Source organism: Myotis yumanensis, unplaced genomic scaffold (genome assembly GCF_028538775.1).
Source record: "Myotis yumanensis isolate MYYU_CA2020_CCGP unplaced genomic scaffold, mMyoYum1.0.hap1 SCAF_5, whole genome shotgun sequence".
NCBI classification, from domain to species: domain Eukaryota; kingdom Metazoa; phylum Chordata; class Mammalia; order Chiroptera; family Vespertilionidae; genus Myotis; species Myotis yumanensis.
The window spans coordinates 15,855,421-15,875,493 of record NW_027223756.1 but is presented as its reverse complement, the minus strand read 5'-3'; the positions used below and the strand labels follow the sequence as shown (position 1 = coordinate 15,875,493).

Sequence of the window (20,073 nt, the reverse complement as noted above, 5' to 3'; positions counted from 1 at the left end):
TATCTTAAATATTCATATGATGAAACATCAGGACTCCAGTTTCACTAATAAAAATGTTATGAAGGCATAAATTGCATTTGATTTGACTCCTCAAATCATGGCTGAAAACTCTCAACAAAGCATTCTAGGCTTTTTTCTCTCACACCAACTGACCCAGAATATATTTTAAGAAATGTTTATTTTCTGTGCATATTTGTTTTAAAATTATAAATTCCTAAGCACTTTTTCTTCTTTCTCCTCGTCACTATCAGTGACATTGACTTGCTGGATGCTAGAGGGAGTTGATGTAGGAGCTGTTAAGACATTCTCCAAGACTCCGATGTCGAGCTGAGGCATGGGATTTAGGAATTCTTCCCCACTGTGACTGTGACTATTATAGTAAGAGGTCCCATCCATGCTCTCACAACTCCGAGAATCTTCACTGTGTGTGCGTTCCTCTGGGTAGTCTCTGAAAGGATAGTCTCTATTTAAAGCTGAAAACATAGCCTCATGTTTTTGGTACCTGTCTTCATAATAACCAAGGCATTCTGGCATTGAACTTGGAAAATTTCCATAGCCAAAGGGAGGCCGACTATAGGGACACGTGCTGCAGCAGAAAGACAAAAAAGGAATTAGATCATACCTTGCCTACATGTTGTCTCGCATATAGACTAATTGATCAAGTTTAACTGCATCCTCTGGAAGGTTCCCAAGATAACTTTCTGCTACCAGGTCATGTATTCATTTGCTCTTTTACTACTGCTTAGCCCTGACAGAAAACAAATGGCAAAGTAATAAGCAGGTGACTCACTAGACCAGTGGTCGGCAAACTCATCAGTCAACAGAGCCAAATATCAACAGTACAACAATTGAAATTTCTTTTGAGAGCCAAATTTTTTAAACTTAAACTATATAGGTACATTGTTATTAACTTAATTAGGGTACTCCTAAGGCTTAGGAAGAGCCACACTCAAGGGGCCAAAGAGCCGCATGTGGCTCGCGAGCCGCAGTTTGCCGACCACGGCACTAGACTATTATCTATCATCAGCCTTCGGCTTCTTTATGACAGCCTTGATAAAGAAAAATTACTTATCTGGTCCTTTCTCTCATGTTGCCTGACATCATGTAAGGTTTTAGAAATACAGGTATGTGCTGTGCTGTTTTAAAAACTGATACTTAGTAAGCAGTGCAATAATTGCTCTTATGAATATTTTTTAAATTTATCTTTATTGTTGAAAGTATTGCAGATGTCCCTTTTCTTCCCCCCAACCCCCATTGACCCTCTCTTCCCCGTTCCCATTTCCTCCCCAGGCCTTCCCCACACTATTGTCTGTCCATGGGCTATGTATATATTCATATAAGTTCTTTGGTTGATCACTTCCTGCCCCTCTCCCTTCCCTCTGAAATACATTAGTCTGTTGCAAGCTTCAATGTCTTATGAATATTTAAAACAAAGCTCAGTGGTTGAGCACCAAACTATGAACCAGAAAGTCATGATTTGATTCCCAGTCAGGGCACATGGCTGGGTTGTGGGCTCGATCCCTTGTGTGGGGCATGCGGAGGCAGCAGATCAATGATTCTCTCTCATCATTGATGTTTCTGTCTCTCTCTCTCCCTCTCCCCTCCTCTCTGAAATCAATACAAATATATTTTTAAAAAGAGAACAGTTAACACCAGAAATATTTAGAACTGATATTAAATTGTGGTTTTAAAGATCTTTTCAAAAAAAAAAAAATTGGAGGGCAGGAATGTGAAGAATTGGAAAAAATTATTTTGATGATTTTTTAAAAGGCAAAACACTGATCATTTTTTAAAGGCAAATATAAAAATTCTACCATTCAATCCATTTGTCAAAAAGATACTTTTTTAAAAAAGTATCTTTTCTCCCTTTCAAAGGCACAGAACAGGAATCTAGGAATTGCAGGAAGAGGTATATAGAAAAGTCCAACCAAGACTTCCCTGGGCTCATGGACTCCATCTAGTGACACATCATGTAAACATAATGATCTCAGCAAAACCTATGACAAGGTGGGTGTTTTATTTCATGCTCCCACATTAAAAATAAAAAATAAAAAGTAAACTTTGTTTCCTTCCCTTTAAAATCATAAGTATGATCAACATATTAGACTATCATCTCAAACTCTTGAAAAATATGGTTATATTCAGCGGTTTGGTGTCTCACGCCCCAAATCTCCAAGTACTAGGGACCTTGTTAAATATCACAAATATGAGGCCAAGTTTCTAAAATGCTTCAGGTTTCCATTCCTACTGCCACAATCTCATTCGGGCATTTTTAATTCAGTGCATATGTCCTGAACAATTGTGCTTCCAGTTACTATGACTTAGCTCCTGTACCCGTTCCACCTTAGGGTCACTCCATCCATGATACTTCAGGGGGGTGCTCAAAGCTACCTCCTCCACCAAGCATTCACCAGTAGAAACAATTCAACCACTACTTTTTTCCTGGACTAAATATAGGCAAGATACTATGTAGGGCTTAATAGAGAATTTGTTTAAAATAGGCCTAAAATCTAGGTGTATACTAGGCATGTGCTGAAGTCTGAAATGCAAACAACACATGGCTATATTGGTATTTTTAAAAAATAGTTAGTGTTATATTCAGAGAATAAAAAATACTAAGACAAGGACAATCCTAGAAGGTTATATAGATGAAAATGATTAACTAGAAGCATCATGGTATAGTGAGAAAAGCATCAAACAGAATTATTAGAATAATAATATTAGTCAGCATCTAATAAGCATTTATTATGTTTTCTAAACAGTGGCTAAGGAGTATATATGTTATCTTAAATATTCCTTGGAACCACTCTATGATATAGATACTGTAATATCTCCACTTTACAGATAAGGGAATGGAGTCTTTTTTTTTTTTTTTTTTTAGGGAATGGAGTCTTAAAGAGATTAAGCAACTTTCTCAAAGTCATATAATTAGCAACCAGTAAAATAGAATCAGGCAGAACTTGTTATCCTAACCACCACAGCACACTACCTGGGCACTAGTTCTAGCTGTGCCACTTACATATCTGGTAATGTTAAATCTTAAGTTATCTGGGCCATAGGGCCTCCTTATATAAAATAGGGGTAATATTGCCTGTTTTGCCAATTTAAAAGGTCTATCATAAGGAACTTGGGAGCATTCAATGTATATTGAGTACTTTGGAAACCAGAAACACTTTCAATGTATGATTAGCTTTAAAAGAAGTTGTATTTAATAATGTATTGCTAAATATACACATACATGTACATTTTGCTTTTATTTTCAAAAAGAAAGAATGTAAAGATAAAATAAAATCTAATTAAAATGATTACCTATAGGAGGAGAGAAGAAAGAGGAAAGGAGACAAGAAGGGAAGCCAGACTTCTCAAAATGTACCTTGTATTATGGGGTTTAAAGGGCAAAAAAACCTGATTTTTTTTTAAAGGCAAATCTGAAAATTCTGATTTTGAAACTATATAAATATTTTATATAATTTTAAACAAATTTAGTTTTAAAAAAATAGTCCCTAAAAATTGAAAGCAAATATACAAAGTTTACATCAAGCTGTAGGTGTCTCAAATATACAGAGAAAAGATATTTCAAGATAATTTAAATCTGATATTTGCATTGTACCTTCCTGGTAAAATATAACCATGAAGAAAAAGAAACACAAATCTTAAACTGCATTCAATAATTTTATTATGGTATCACTGCTTTGAAACTATTGATATTGTTTTGAAATATACTCCCTTCGTGTATATATGTGTATGTATATCAGAAAAAACATGTTTGGTAGGATAAAGCAAATAAGTAATGATTTTATTATCATTAGGAACCAAGATTTTCAGGGGGGAATGATACTAGGCACATAAAATCAAAGAACTTCATGAGAAACTCTACAGTATTACATTTATTCTGGAAATATCAATATAAACTCAAATTTTTTCAGAAAAATACGTATTTTTACTGAAAAGATCTAGATACCCTGTTAATTCAGTAGCAATAAGCATGCCTATTGCCCAAATTGATATTTCTAAATATCACTTTCAGTAAAAGAAACTTGGACACCTGAGTAAAATGGTTGATTCCAGGTCTGGTATAAATAAGGTACCACATAAGTCTTTGTGCCAGAGAGCAAAAAAGCTATCAAATCAAAGATCAAGGACACAGGAACAAAGCCAACTGGACAAAAAATGGGAAAATTTGAGCATCAAAAGATATAAATAAATAATGACTGCAAAGTCTTAAAACATGTCAAATATAGAAAATGTTCATAATGATATTCCTAAAACAAAACAAGCATCATTGATATGTGGCAAGAATCAAGAGTTGATCCTGCCCTTCCAAATTTCGAAGTAATTGAATAGTTGATGAGGGAAAGCTTTTCTTTATGAAAGAATTCCAGCTAATGAATGGAGTATCAAATCAGAAAATCTCATGTCTAAGGTAACAATCATCTTAGCTACTAAAATAATTATGCGGGCATTTCTCAACCTTAAGTGACCATTAGAATTACATAGAGAAACTTTGAAAGAACACTGCTGCCCAGGTTCTTAACCCCCAAAGATTCTGATTTGTTTGGTCTGAGACCTTCAAGTGATACTACTGTACAGAAGAGAATATTTGAAACACTGCTTTAGGTGGGGAACTTTATGATCAGGTTGATAGTACCTGAACCTACAGATCATTCTAACATCACGAATAAAAACTTTATGTACCTCTTAATGTGATACAATACAAAGTACAAAGCACCACCTATGAGGTATCATTGCAAAAACAAACAAACAAACAAACAAACAAACAAACAAAAACACCAAAAAACTGAACCAGAATCTAATCCTGTTACAAGATATAACTACCATTTTATAGGAAAAATGGGTGATAGGGAAACATGTTAAACAATACCCAAGGATGTAATAAGTCAAATTCAGAATGTGGGTAATTTCTTATTTCTTCAATAAACACGTGGTATTAAAAAAAAAAAAGTAAGTACTATTGTAGCATAAAAGAGGCTTAAGAGACATAATTACATCCCATGTGTATTCCTTGCTTGGATCTTGTTTTAGACAAACCAATTGTGAAAAGACAGTTCTGAGACAATGGAGGAAAATTAAACAATAAGGAATTATTAATTTTTTAGGTATGAAAACAGTAGGAGATCATTTTTTAAAATCCTTTAACTAGTAAATATACATACTGATATATTTACAGGTGAGATTATATGATGTCTATAATTCGCTTTAAAATACTTAAGACACTTTCCCCAAAAGGGAGAGTTAGAAACATCGATGAGAGAGAAACATCGATCAGCTGCCTCCTGCACGCTCCCCACTGGGGACGTGCCCGCCACCAAGGTACATGCCCTTGACCGGAATCGAACCTGGGACCCTTGAGTCTGCAGGCCGACGCTCTATCCACTGAGCCGAACTGGCTAGGGCTAAGTGTGGGCTTTTGATAAATGTCCTCTATTATGTTGAGGAAGTTCCCTTATATTCCTAGTTTGCTGAATAAGTTTGAAATTAGGAACTGATTTCTGTCATAAAAAGGTGTTGGATTTTATCAAATTTTTTTTCTGCATCAGTTGAAATGATCTGGTGGTTTTGTTCCTTCGCTCTATTAATGAAGTCTGTTGTGATAGTTATTTTCAAATGTTGAGCCACACATACATTCCTGGGGTAAGTTCTACTTGTTCCTGATTTTCAATCCTTTACTATGCTGCTAGATTCAAGGTGCTAGTATTTTTTAGTATATTTTACATCTATATTCATAGGATACATTGGTCTGTAATTTTCTTTCTTGTGAGATCTTTGGCTTTAGTAACAGAGTAATGTTGGCCTTAGAAGTGTTCCCTCTTATACTTTTTATAAGAGTTTGAGAGCAATGATGTTAATTCCTCTTTAAATGTTTGGTAGAATTCACTAGTGAAGCAATCTAGTCCAGGGCTTTTCTTTGTTGGGAGGTTTTTGATTTCTGATTCAATATCTTGATACAGTCTGATCAGATTTTCTGTTTCTTCTTAAGTCAGTTTTGGCAATTCATGTATTTGTCCATTTCAATTTTGTTGCCTAATTAGTTGATGTACAATTATTCACTGTATTCTTCTATAATCATTTTTATACCTGTAAGGTCAGAAGTAATGTAACCAATTTCATATATGATTTTCATAATTTGTCTTCTTTCTTTTTAAACAATTTTTATTTATTAACTTTAAAGAGAGAGGAAGGAAGAGAGGGGAAGAGAGAGAGAGAGAAAGAGAGAGAGAGGAAGGAGAGAGGAGAGAGAAAAATATCAATTTATTGTTCCACTTATTTATGCATTCATTGGTTGATCCCTGTATGTGCCCTGACCTGAGATCAAACCTACAATCTTGGCATATAGGAATGACACTCTAACCAACTGAGCTACTTGGCCAGGGCTATATGTCTTCTTTCTTTTATTCTTAGTCTAGCTAAAAGTTTTGTCAATTTTATTGATCTTTTCAAAAGACCAACTTTTGTTGACTTTTATTCCTCTATTTTATGAAATTCTCTATTGTTTTTCTATCCTTTATTGCATTTATCTCAGATCATTATTAATTCCTTCCTTCTGCCAGCTTTGGGTTTTCTTTGTTCTTCTTTTTTCAGTTCCTTAAGGTGTAAAGTTAGGTTGTTGATTTGAGATATTTTTTAAAAAATATATTTTATTGATTCTTTACAGAGAGGAAGAGAGAGAGATAGAGAGCCAGAAACATCAATGAGAGAGAAACATCAATCAGCTGCCTCCTGCACATCCCCTACTGGGGATGTGCCCGCAACCCAGGTACATGCCCTAGCCTGGAATTGAACCCGGGACCTTTCTTTTTTTTTTTTTTTTAATTAAATCTTTATTGTTCAGATTATTACATTAGTTACTCTTTTTTCCCACCATAACTCCCCTCCACCCAGTTCCAACCCCACCCTCTGCCCTCACTCCCCACCCACTGTCCTCATCCATAGGTGCACGATTGTTGTCTAATCTCTTCACTCACCCCCACACCCCTTTCTCCCCCCCCCCCCCCCCCCCCCCCCCCCAAGAATAGTCAGTCCATTCCCTTTCTATGTGAACCCGGGACCTTTCAGTCTGCAGGCCGACACTCTATCCATTGAGCCAAACCGGTTTCGGCATGAGATCTTTCTTTTTTTAAAAAAATATGTTTTTATTGATTTTAGAGAGAGAGAAAGGGAGACAAAGAGAGAGATAGAAACATCAATGATGAAAGAGAATCATTGATTGGCTGCCTCCTGCATGCCCTCCACCAGGGATTGAGCCCACTACCCAGGTATGTGCCCTGACTGGGAATCCAAGCGTGGCCTCCTGGTTCATAGGTGGAAGCTCAACCACTGAACCACACCGGTCAGGCGAGATCTTTCCTTTTAAATATAGGCCATTGCAGTTATAAACTTCTCTATCAGCACTGCTTTCACTATAAAATCCCTTAAGTTTTTGTATGTTGTATTTTCATTGTCATTCTTCTCAAAGTATTTTTTAAATTCCCTTCATGATGGCTTATTTGACCATTGGTTGTTTAAGACTGTGTTGTTTAATTTCCATATACTTGTAAATTTTCCAGTTTTCTTTGTTATTGATTACTAGTTTTATTCCATAACTAAAGAAGAAACTATGTATGATTTCAATCTTTTAAAGTTTTTGAGACTTACCATGTGATCTAACATATGGTCTATCCTACAGAATATATCATGTGCATTTGAAAAAAATATATATTTTGTTGTTGAAGTACTTTATATGTATATATTTAGATCTACTTGGTTCAAAGTATTGTACAGGCTTCTAGTTCCTTACTGATCTTCATCCCATCTTTGGATGTATAGTTTTCTATCCATTATTTAAAGTTAAGTATTCACAGATAACATTGAAAAGCTGAAACAAGACAAAGATACCCACTCTTGCCACTTTTCTCAACATAGTATTAGAAGTCATAGCAAGAGCAATTAGGCAAGAAAAAACCATAAAACTATCTCTATTAGTAGATGACATTATATATAGAAACCCCTAAAGATTCCACCAAAAAACCATTGGAACTAATCAATTAATTCAATAAATGTGCAGGATACAGAATCAATAAGCAAAAAACCAGTTGTGCTTCTATACACTAACAACAAAATCTCAGAAAATTTAAGAAAATAATCCCATCTATAAATGCATCAAAAAGGATAAAATACCTAAGAATAAATTTAACCAAGGAGGTAAAAGACCAAAACACTGAAAACTATGAGACACTAATGAAAGAGATTGAAGAAAACACAAATAAATGGAAAAATATTGCATGTTCATAGATTGGAATAAATAATATTGTTAAAATTTCTACACTATCCAACGCAATCTACAGATTCAATGCAATGACTATCAAACTTCGAATGGCATTTTTTAAAGATATAGAGCAAACAATTCTAAAATTTGTATGGAATCACAAAAGACCCCAAATAGCCAAAGCAAACTTGAGAAAGAGCAACAAATCTGGAGGCATTATATTCCCTGGTTTAAAATTATATTACAAAGCTACATAATCAAAACAGTATGCTATTGTCATTAAATAGACACATAGGTCAATGGAATAAAATAGAGAACCCAGATATAAGCCCACATATATATATGATCAGTTAACTTATGACAAAGGAGCCAAGAATATATGGGGAAAAATAATATCTTCAATAAATGGAAAACTAGATTGTCACATGCAAAAGAATGAAACTGAACCCCCTCTATTATATGATAACACAAAATCAACTCAAAATGGGTTAAAGACTTGAACATAAGAACATAAAACTCTAAGAAGAAAACATAGCTCCTTCACATTGGCCTTAGCGATGATATTTTGAATTTGACACCAAAAGCAAAAATAAGCACATGTCCCTACATCAAACTAAAAAACTTCCACACAGCAAAGGAAACGATAAGTTCAGCTGGGTATTAAGTTGTTAATATTTAAATTTCATATTTCTAGATAGTTACAGCAGAAGGTATTCCATGTTAGCTTAGCCTAACATATTTGTTTGAGGCCTTTAAGTTTCCTCCTCCATAAGACTTATGAAAAACATTGTATATGTCTGTAGATGTGCATTATTATGGGAAATGGTCCACAACTTCAATCAAATTCTTAAATAGGCTTATAACCCAAAGGTAAAGGATAATTTATTTTAACCTTGATATGTTGTTTTGAAATTTTACAGTTAAGATTCTATATATTCTCATAAACCTGGGAATTCTTTGGACTTACCTTCCCATACATGTATATGTATGTATGTATGTGAATACGGTATATATGCATAAATATATATGATTATATTTTCTATATATTTTAAGCTAACAAATTCCCATTTGTCTTTTACATCCTTTCTATATACATACTTTCAATAAACTTTTAAATATACTTATTTACTCAATGGCCAACATGAAAATATCCTAGATATCTCTTTGTAAAACTATAAATACTGCAAGGAGGAGAAAGAAGAGGTGAAAGGGATTAAAAAAAAGAACTAAACTAAGAAATTAATGTAGTACAGGAAGAAATTGTTTCAATAAGCACAGTATGAAGATGGTTAAGATTTGAAGGGAGAAAGATGTTAGCTCCAAGAGCTAGGGATCAGTACTTTTGAGTCCATGTGTTTTATACAATAACTCCTTGTTTATATTGGCTAACCTCTTTGATTTTTACTTTAGATATATAGGGCAAAATAGACTTCTGGAAAATATTTATATTTGATATATATTTACATAGTTGATATGTATATCAAATGTCATTTCAAATATGGTATTGAAATGATTGAATAATTCCACACATGAATGGATTAGATTAGGGGAGAATATTCTTTATAGAAGATTCTGTTATCAGTTGGGAGCAGAGACAATAAGAAAATTGAGGGGGGCTCAATTAAGTTTGTTATTTAGCCAGGCTGGATTTTACTGAAATATGCTATCTAAACAAGCATAAATAAGATTATTCATTTCCTTGGGGAAATTATCATCATATACATACAGGTAGAAGTTAGAAAAGCAAACAATGTAATTTACAAGGCTGGTCTTCTCTTTTGAAAAACTATATGCAGTTTGTTTATAGCTGACGTACTGCTTTGACATTCTTAAATGAAATACACCAGACCTACCGACTCAGAATCTGCATTTTAACAAGATCACATGTGATTCATATACATATAACATTTGAGAAACATAGGTCTATACAGTAAGAGGGGTTGACTAAATAATCTCAAGGTCCCTTATAACTATTTTCTCATGAAAAATCAGATCTGGCAACATTGGCACCCATATTTCATGTGGCAACAGTTGGCTAGACCTGAAGCAGTTGCCCTATTACATGGGGCATGTACTCTCTTTGGCTCCCCGACCCCCGTCCTCATTTAGCCCCCTTCATGTATTTATGTTAACTGCTTGGCCCTTATTCAGCCTCTAATCTAAATTAGATTCCAAGCAGAAATGAGGAAGTCCCTTTTTCAGTAAAAAAGAGATTCCTTCAGAGATGAAAATTCATTAGATGTATTTGTAGGTGAAAAGAAATAAAAGTTCCTTTACCTTGATGGGAAGTAGTGAGGTCCAGGCAGGAAGTAAGGATGATGAAAAGAGAATCGAGGTGGTGTCCCAAATAGTGTGGCTGGATGGCCAAGGGGTGGGGTCTGGTAGACGTGTGAGTGTGGAAGAGGAGGAGCCTGGGGGATTGGAGCACCTCTGGGACAAGTGGAAACGCTTGGATACTCCTTGGGAGGTTGGATGGGCGAGGTTGCAAATCTGGCATGGGCAGTACTTGCACTAGTTGAAATCCTATTGGAGCTCTCCGGAGAGACAGGTGTAGGTCTCTTTACAGAGTGACTGGCTCCAGAATGCAGCTGATGAGTGTCCGTTTGGGAGGGCCCAGCAAAGCGCTGGGGTGAGATTGCTGGGCAGAGGGGCAGATTTGGAGCCTGAACAGCCACCTGGGCAGTACTGGAGACGGCAGGCTGGAAAAGTGTGATGGGGCTTAGACGCTGGACTGCAGGTGTGGGCAACTGGATGGCAGGTGGGGCTTCACCTTCAGAAATAAAAAGAGCATAGGTCAAGCATTAATTGAGTCACTCCATGTTTTTCATGTTTCAGTTGAATTTAATAAACTCTTCAACCAGAAGCCTTTGTAACCACCTTACCTACTAGTAACAGCATCACCAATATCAATCCCCTCTATCTATTTCCTTCACAGCATTTTGAACAAACTGAAGTCATCTTGTTTACTTATTTTATACTAGAGGCCTGGTGCATGAATTCATGCATGGGTGGGGTCCCTCGGCCTGGCTGGCTATCAGGGGCTGATCGGGGCCATCTTTCCCAGTCCTGATTGGGGCCGATCGCTGGGGGGAGGGACCACAGGAGGTTGGTCGGCTGTGGGAGGTTGGCTGTGGGAGCACACTGACCACCAGGGGGTAGCTCCTGCATTGAGCGTCTGCCCCCTGGTGGTCAGTGTGTATCATAGCTACCGTCTGGTCGTCCAGTAAGAACGGTCACTTAGGCTTTTATATATAGAGATTGTTTGGTTTCTCTTTCTGAACTAGATTCTAAGTGCCATGAGAGGAGAGACCTTTTGTTTTGTTCACTGCTGTTATCTCCAGGCTCTAAATTCTTCTTGACATTGAATAGAAGCTCAACTATTTTTTAATGAATAAAACTGAGTGATGAAATACAAGACAAATGCATGCAATATTGGTATGTATATATAAATGTTTCTAAAATAAATAATATGAAACCACTGACAGAGGTTACTTTTAAGGAGCAGATGTCTGGGAGGAGAGGCCGGGCAGTGAAGCAGAAGAAAAAGCCAGATTTTCATTTTATATTTGTCAATACTGTTTGAATTTTCTATTATCTAAACATATTAATTTATTTTTAACATCAATAGAGGTTTCCTGCCCTAACCGGTTTGGCTCAGTGGATAGAGCGTCGGCCTTCAGACTGAAAGGTCCCAGGTTCGATTCCGGTCAATGGCATGTACAGTGGTTGTGGGTACATCCCCAGTGGGGGGTGTGCAGGAGGCAGCTGATTGATGTTTCTGCCTCTCTGTCCCTCTCCCTTCCTCTCTGTAAAAAATCAATAAAATTTATTTAAAAAAAAATAGAGGTTTCCATGTAGTGGCATGCATAATTTCTATTTTATTTTGTATACTAAATTATGAATGGCATTTAATTTTTTTAATTGAAAAAGCTAAAGAAACAATTAGTAAAATTATTTTACTTTATTGCATTCAATGTGAATATGGTGGGAAATTCCCAAGTGAGAACAGGATTTGCCACAGGTCAATTTGTAGTAGATATGAAAGGAATCTTATTGCAGCAGAGCATGACAGATATGGCAGAATTTTTAAATACATGTAAAACAACTCTGTATTTGATCTTTCCTGCTAATTGTCTTTCCTCAGAATTGCATAAATATAGTCCGCCCTTGTTATCCCATGAAGATTGGTTTCAGGACCCTCTCGAATACCAAAATCTGAGGATGCTCAAGTCTCCTATATAAAATAGGGTAGGACCATGAATACAGTTGGCCCTCGATAGCCATTGATCGAAAATAGTATTTACTGTTGGTTGAATCACGGTTGCAGAGCTGGCTGATACAGAGAGTCTACTGAATGTATTGGGGAAAATATCTGTGTATAAGTGGATGCATGCAGTTCAAACCCATGTTGTTTAAAGGTCAACTGTATATTGTATAAAACTGTCAGCTGCCTCAGATAAGAACATTGATAAATTTGTCCCTGGGCAAATATACAGCATTTAACAGTGAGTAAAAGCAGATGGAAGGGGACGGTCTTAGAAAAAAGAGATTAAGAAACAGATTGTGAAAACAGAAGCCATAAATAAGGTAACAGACAAAACAAAGTAAGTTAACAAAAGCATAATTAAGCCTAGGTAGAAATACAGGCTTACAGAGATCCTGCCAATAGGGGAGGGTAAAAGTGCCTAACTGGGCTGGGAAAGAACAAGGATATAAACTCAGTGCTTTCTGCATCTTTTCAGCCTAGACATGCTGAATGTGACTTCGTTGCTATCAACTGCTAAAATGTTATAGAAAAAAAGGTGAAAATGCATAAGATTCTAATAAGTCAACTTTCAAGATATCTAAATCTCTCAGCACATAGAGGTGGCTTTATTACCAGAGGATCTGAGCAGGTAGCTTTAGGTAGTGGATGTATAAAGCTCTGCCTAATATGTGGTTAAAATAGGTTCTGGAAGAACAAACCAATGATGGATAGCTCTATAACAAGTTTTGCTACTAGATTCTTAATTTGGGGTTCTTAAATGCAACAGACAAAAATGTTGTAAAGAACTCATAAAAGAAGAGAAATTTAGGGAAAGACAATATAACGAGACAAATATTTGGTAAAAAATAGATTACTTCCATTGCTTTTCTAGAGCAGCAAGAAAACAGTCTTAATGATTAGTCATCATTACTAAATTCCAGGACAGGGTGCCTCATACCCCATTAGTAAGGCATTCTTTCATGCTGATAGTAAAAAGACACTTTCTTTTCTACTGAGTGACCTCAGACGTTTCCTACATTACCTGCCTATTCTGTGGACTCATCCTGATTTCCTTAAAAGGTCTGAGGCTTTGCACATGGTATCTTTGCCACTCTGACAAACCAACTTCTTTGATGTCTACTGAAAATTTTCCTTCTCTGATTTAATGTTTTCACTTTCTCCATTTCCCCCCTTAATATTGTTTTTCTTAATTCTTAAGCTAACAGAAGCAAAATTTCAACTTAAGGTAAAATTTTCACACAGCTATTTAAAAGATTCATAATCTACTATAAAACCAACTCACCAACTGGATGAATGATGGTATTTTGTAGGCTGGGAATTACCACAGAGTAGGTAGGTGAGCGATAAGGATAAATTGTTGTAGGATTTGGAGAGGTGATATTCTGTGTGGTACCAGAAAATACATTGGAAACACTTAGAGGGAAGCGTTTTCGCTTCCCTGGCCGAGGCTGATAAACCCAACCTATAGAAGAAAATAAACTATTTTTAATTTGAACATATGGACCCTATATAGCTTTTATTTTTTTAAAACATATATTTCTTTATTGATTTCAGAGAGAAAGGGAGAAGTAGAGAGAGATAGAAACATCAATGATGAGAGAGAATCATTGATCGGCTGCCTCCTGCACACCCCGCAGTGGGGATTGAGCCCGCAACCCAGGCATGTGCCCTTGGCTGGAATTGAACCTGGGGCCTTTCAGTCCGCAGGCTGACACTTTATCCACTGAGCCAAGCTGGATAGGGCCCTATATAGCCTTTAAATAGTTCTTTACACATAGGCTGGGGCAAAAGTCTACAAGAATAAACTTAGTATTAGTATTTATTAATTAGTATTAGTATTAGTATTAGTATTTATTATTGTATTATTTTCTATACCAACAACTGAAAACCTAGACACTGATTTCTGCATTGTTAGCTAAGTTTTTAAAAAAATAAGTTATTGTCTAAAGTATCTTTTCCAGCTCTATAATACTATTTCTATGCATTTTAGCATATATATCCATATAGCTTCTAAGTAGTGGCCAACATTGTGATAATTCAAAGAAAGTAAAGTCAAATGTCTGATACCCAAACACATGGAATCTTAGTAAAACAACATTAAAGGCATTAAGTCTGAATCCCAAAGCTTTTCCTCTACCTATAAAACAATGCCCCAGTAAGAAAGTATCTGTCTCCTATTTCTGACTTTCTCTAAGATACAATTGCCTATATCTTACACTGAAATGGTCATAATGAGCAATCACTATTGTTATGCCTCGTTTAGGAAGTCACTCACCTAGACTTGGCAGTCTCCAAGTCCAAATAACCAAATTTCCTTCCAAAGTCAGAAGAGTGGCATTATGACAGTTATAGCTACAGTATAACCAGAATTGCTGGTTCCCTATAATTGCTGCCTCTGACTTCCCACCCCCAGAACCTCTTTGCTCATACTTTAGAAAAAATACTTCCTCTGTCCCATAAAAATAGTAGCAAGTGAATATTTAAATGGGAATTATTGGTGAATGCAGCTGTAAGTTATGTTGTAGCGCAAAATTGCGAAGCCTTCAATCAAAATCAATGTTTCATGACATCTGTCATTTGTTTTGATACATCTTTCAATTTTTAGGTTAATCTAATTATTACAAATTATAATTATTTTTCTGACTTCATCCGCTGATCAAAATCAATTGTTTTATTTCAGTTGAGTATCAACCCATTGTAAAAGTAAGATGAAAAAAAGAGTTTTCAAGCAAAGATCGAGTTGCGATTGTCCAGTTCTTGATGCATCAAAAGAAAAAGAAAAAGTTGCAGAAAGGTGCAATTACGTTAGCTGCAAAACAATTTAAGTGCAACAGAATGACCATATCAAGAATTTGGAAACGTGCTTCCGAAAATAACTGTCAAGGAGAATCTTATGCTAATGTTGATTCTTTGAAAAAACAAAACTGTGGACATAAATGCAAAGATTATGGAGAAAAACTTGAAAAACTTAGACATATTCCTCTTAGCAGAAGAGACACCATATTAGCCATTGATAATATTTCTCCCAAAATACTGGATAATACATTTCTGTCACTTCAACAAGTTATGCTGGAAGCAATGAAGAACGATGGCGCGAATAATTTTAAGCTCACGCATATAGGGAGAGCAAAGCTTCGCAGCCAAGGGAGCCTACCTACAAGTTTAAAATGCAGTAACAAAATTATAGAAAAAATCCAGAAATTATGTGGACACTCAAAATAAAAATTAGGAGTACTATTTTTAATTTATTAATTTAATCTAGTTTTTTTTATAATAAATGTTGCATTCTATATTTATTTTCTTTTGCTATTATTACTATGGGACAAATTACATTCATCAACTGCTATTATTATTATGGGACAGAGGGAGTAATTATTTTTCTACCATGCACAGTTATGCTGGCTGCTATCCCAAGCTTAATCTTTAAAAAAAAAAAAAAGTATATATATACATATATTAGTGATTTCAGAGAGGAAGGGAGAGGGAGAGAGAGAGAGGAACATCAATGATGAGAATCATTGATTGGCTGTCTCCTGCACGCCCCACACTGAGGATTGAGCCCACAACCCAGGCATGTACCCCGAGTAGGAATTGAACCATGACCTTCCCGGTTCATAGGTCGATGTTCAACCACTGAGCCATGCTGGCAGGGCCCAGACTTAATCTTAATGTCCCCACTGCTGGGGAAGAAATCAGAATTCATTTCAAATTACATCATGATGAGGATAAATCTATCAATCAAAAGGCAGGACTATGTTCTGATAATCATATAATATTAAAATAGAGCCTGGTGCCTTTAAGTGTGCATGCCTTTTTTTTTCCTATTGCTATAATTTTAAAACTTTTCTGGTATGTTTACAAAACTATAGCCTAGAATTCTGGAGCTTTTATCTTCAGAAGTTTATATCTATATATTTAATCAAAAACACAATAAAACTGTATGTCCCCTGGTTTGCGTTAGCAAATAAGACTAGATGGCCCTCTAATTGGTTCTGTTTAACGAAACTTATGCCCAGTATCAATCATTAGTATATTAGCCATTGTTCGTTATTATATATATCAGATTAGAAAAAAGATTACACATTTTGTCTTTCAATCTCAGCCTAACCAAATCTTTACCTAAATAAATTTATTTAAAAGAAATTAGAAGCTTTGTTCATTTGATTACCAGGAAATTCCTCTCTGTGCTTTTCTTTAATCTTTTGCGCTTCATCATAATAAGGTTTCTTTTGTTCTTCACTAAGTTTGTTCCACTCTAACCCAAGCTGGACACTGATTTCTGCATTGTTAGCTGCTGGGTTAGCTTTGGCTAGTGCTGGCCGGTGGATCCTTGCCCAAACCATAAATGCATTCATGGGTCGCTTCACATGGCCATTTCTGTCCTTACTGAAGGGAGTATCTGGTATTCCTACATGACAAAAATTAAGAGACTAAATTAATGTGTTTCACACACACTCACACATACAATTTTAAAGTGAAATGCACCTCCGTTTTTATTTTTTCACTATCTGGAGAAAATATACATTTGAAGATAGCCAAAGAACTGCCAGTGTTCCAGAACTCATTACCCCCGAACTCAGCATTCTAAACTGTAGAATGACTCTTCTATTTCTCAAAATAATAATATTGTTTAAGATATTGTGGAATAATGTTGAAGACAATAAACCGCTGGATTATTACTTCTTTGAGCTTTATCAATACCTCTAACAATCATTACCATTTACTTTCCATTAAAAATTATTCTATTAATGGGGGACAAGGTTGAACTATGACATAATTGATGACTATAATCCTAGCACTAGGTAGGTGCTCCCACAATGTTTCAAGGAACTCATTTACATGCCATTGTAGTGTCCATTCAAGCAAAATATTTATAATATTATAATATTATATTAGTTATATTTCATTATGAAGGTGAAACTCCTACCAATATGGGTCAACACTAGTCCCAAGTGACTTTTTAAGAATCACAGACCCAGTTGATATTACAATAACGTAAGTTGTCATATCTAAATTCATCTCTCTTACATATCTCTTACAGAATTCATCAAAAACAACTATCTATAAACTTCTTATATTGTTTCTCTTTAGGGTTACTTGATATATGATTTTTTTAATGCACAAAGGATAAAATAAGTATTATAAAGAAAGCTTTCCCTTTCCTTTAGAAAATGAAAACATTTAAAAAATACTGAAGTTAAAAATAAGAGGTTCAAGTGAGGAGAAAGAATCAGTAAAGAAAGTAACAAAAACAATAAATATGAAAGTTAATGAAACATGAAGATTAATATAACTTCTTATGACATTCATTGGCATAGTGTTTTGTCTGAAACCTGAAATAAGAAATTTTCTAGCTATATATTCAGAAATAATGGATAGAATTAAATAACTACTTGTAGTTGTTACCACTATAACTATAGTCACTTCTTTGAAAACATTTTTAGCTTATTCTACAGCATTTTCATTTTCCAAATTTTTCTAAGTCCTTAGCTTTTATAATTCTAAAATGTTACATTTAATCATGTACTGTTTTCTTCCAGAACAATGTCTACTGTTCCTTTTTAAAGAAGAAAAATCACCTCTAAATTATTTTATTTTAATAATAACCATTTTTTTCATTAAACACAATTTTTTCTTTGGCTTCTTGATACATGCAAAAAATATTTATCTACTATAATATTTTAAAATATTATCTGTAGCATATAAACCTATAAACCGAGGGCTTTGTATCATCTAGCAAAAATATTTCTATTTTTGTGTGTAAACATTAGTCACATCTAAATCTCAACTTCATTGGGCCTTAATTAAAAAAAATGTTGGGTAATCTTGAACGTGTTAGTGTATTTTACTGGCATATGTACAAGTCAATCAGAAGTGATACCTGTGCAGACTTTGCCCTGAAAAGAATCAGTTCCATGATTTTATTTTTCTAGTTTAGGCTTCTGAACTGCTGACCTGTCAGCTATGGGACAACATAGACGAAATCTGAAAACCAGATTCCCCTGCCGTCTAATACCTGCGTCTGAGGGAAGCACGGTGAGCGGGACATCTTTGGTTTCAATTTTTACAGAAGGCTCCAGCAAGGACTGCATTTTAATAGGCACTGGTGTCAGGGGGACCTTGGTCAAGCGTATCAGCTCTGAAGGTGGCGGTCCCTGAAACTGGATCTGGGCCCCAGGGGAGACCGTGTGGAGAGTCAATGGGATCCTGAGGTCTTGCTGGTGCGGCCCGAAGGCGCTGGACGGCTGGGCCAGGATGACCTCCTTGCCGCCATGGACCAGCCCATTAGACGCGGGCTCCCTGTCGAGTCGGCAGTCCTCGTGGAGTCTCTCCGGCTCCTCGGTCTTGATGATTCTCTCTCTGATGGCCGTCAGGCTTTTGCCTTCCCCGCCTTTCTCCGCGGCCCGCATGACCTCCTCCACCTCCAACTTGCTCTTCTTCTGGTCCCCCCGGCGACTGTCCAGGGCCGGCCCGGGGCCTTCCACCTTGGCCGTCCTGGAGGGCCTCGGGCTCGCCTCGACAGCCCTCCGAGGCCCCGCGGAGGGATCCGAGCCGGGCCCCAGCTCCTGCTTCTCGGCCTTGACCTGCAGCACCTGGGGCGGCACCGGGTGCACCTCGGGCCTGCAGGGGGCGCCCTCGGGTGTGGGCGGCGGCGGCGGCGGCAGCAGCAGCAGCTCCGGCCTCAACTGCAGCAGCCGCGCCTGCGCGGGCGAGGCGGCGGCGTCTTCGTCCCTCGCCGGAGGCAGCGGTGGCCCTGGCGGCAGCAGCAACACCTGCTCCGGCTTCACCTGTAGCAGCCGCCGTACGGGGGGCTGTACGCCCGACGCCGGTACTTCCCCGCACGGCGAGGCCACGGTCGCGATGGCGGCCGCGCACGGGGCTGGGGGCGACGGAGGGCGAAAGGGGGTGCCCTCGACCGGCAGCTGGGGCGGAGCGGGGCGCAGTGGGCGCGGCGGGGTCGCCCGCGGCAGTTGGCGTGGCTGAGGCGACGGCTCGGGCCTGGCTCTCTCCATGGACGTAGGGGAACGCCCCGGCCGGGTCCCAGACGGATTGTGATCTCAGCCGTTTGTTGGCGACCTGCCCCCTCCCTCTTTCGGTTAAGACCCTTCCAAGGCCTTTGCTACCCAGAACCCTACGCGGTTCAAAAAAAAACAGGCCTCTGTGAGGCCTCGCCCAATCACAGGCGGCCCCGGACCCCGGCGCCGCCAATCAGAGGCGCGCTCTCTCGCCTTGTGCCGAGTCCTCGAATCACCCGCGATGGCGGGAGCCGCCGCACGTGCCGCCCATTTTCTCCTTTTTTCTCTGACTCGCCTTTTCTTCCCGCGTTCTCTTACGGCCGTTGTTCTTAGTTACCCCTCCCCCGCCCAGAGCGCGGACAATGGCGTTGCCCGGGAAACTGCGTGGTTCTGTGCCACCGACCTAAAGTCGCGTGAGTCCCTTATACGGTTTGGAGGACCCAGCCTTGTACGCGGTTTGTTTGTGCTGCCAGGACACACCATAGACCCTCGGGACACCGGAGGCCTTTGATTCTATGCCAAGGAGA

General features: G+C 37.6%; 1 protein-coding gene across 2 annotated transcripts; it reads right to left on the bottom strand.

The window, feature by feature from the left end:
* Nucleotides 1–204: 204 nt before the first annotated feature.
* SOX30 (SRY-box transcription factor 30) lies at nucleotides 205–19,543 on the bottom strand. 2 transcript variants are annotated; one of them, XM_070417096.1, is made up of 5 exons: nucleotides 18,547–19,543; nucleotides 16,699–16,938; nucleotides 13,813–13,992; nucleotides 10,541–11,033; nucleotides 205–586 (listed from the first exon to the last, which is right to left on the bottom strand). In XM_070417096.1, the coding sequence occupies exons 1-5, from the start codon at nucleotides 19,541–19,543 to the stop codon at nucleotides 205–207; spliced, it is 2,292 nt and encodes a 763-aa protein (XP_070273197.1). The 2 variants fall into 2 exon arrangements, with proteins under 2 accessions (XP_070273197.1, XP_070273198.1); XM_070417097.1 differs by lacking the exon at nucleotides 10,541–11,033 and having other exon boundaries at nucleotides 468–586.
* Between the last annotated feature and the right edge of the window lie 530 nt (nucleotides 19,544–20,073).

What these genes read in the sequence shown, in the direction of transcription:
- SOX30 (XM_070417096.1), bottom strand. Translation starts at nt 19,543, where the DNA reads ATGGAGAGAGCCAGGCCCGAGCCGTCGCCTCAGCCACGCCAACTGCCG. An exon ending in GCACAGAGAGGAATTTCCTG is followed by an intron (nt 13,993 to 16,698) that starts GTAATCAAATGA and finishes TTTCTTCTATAG; the next exon opens with GTTGGGTTTATCAGCCTCGG. An exon ending in CCTCACTACTTCCCATCAAG is followed by an intron (nt 587 to 10,540) that starts GTAAAGGAACTT and finishes TTTCTGCTGCAG; the next exon opens with CACGTGTCCCTATAGTCGGC.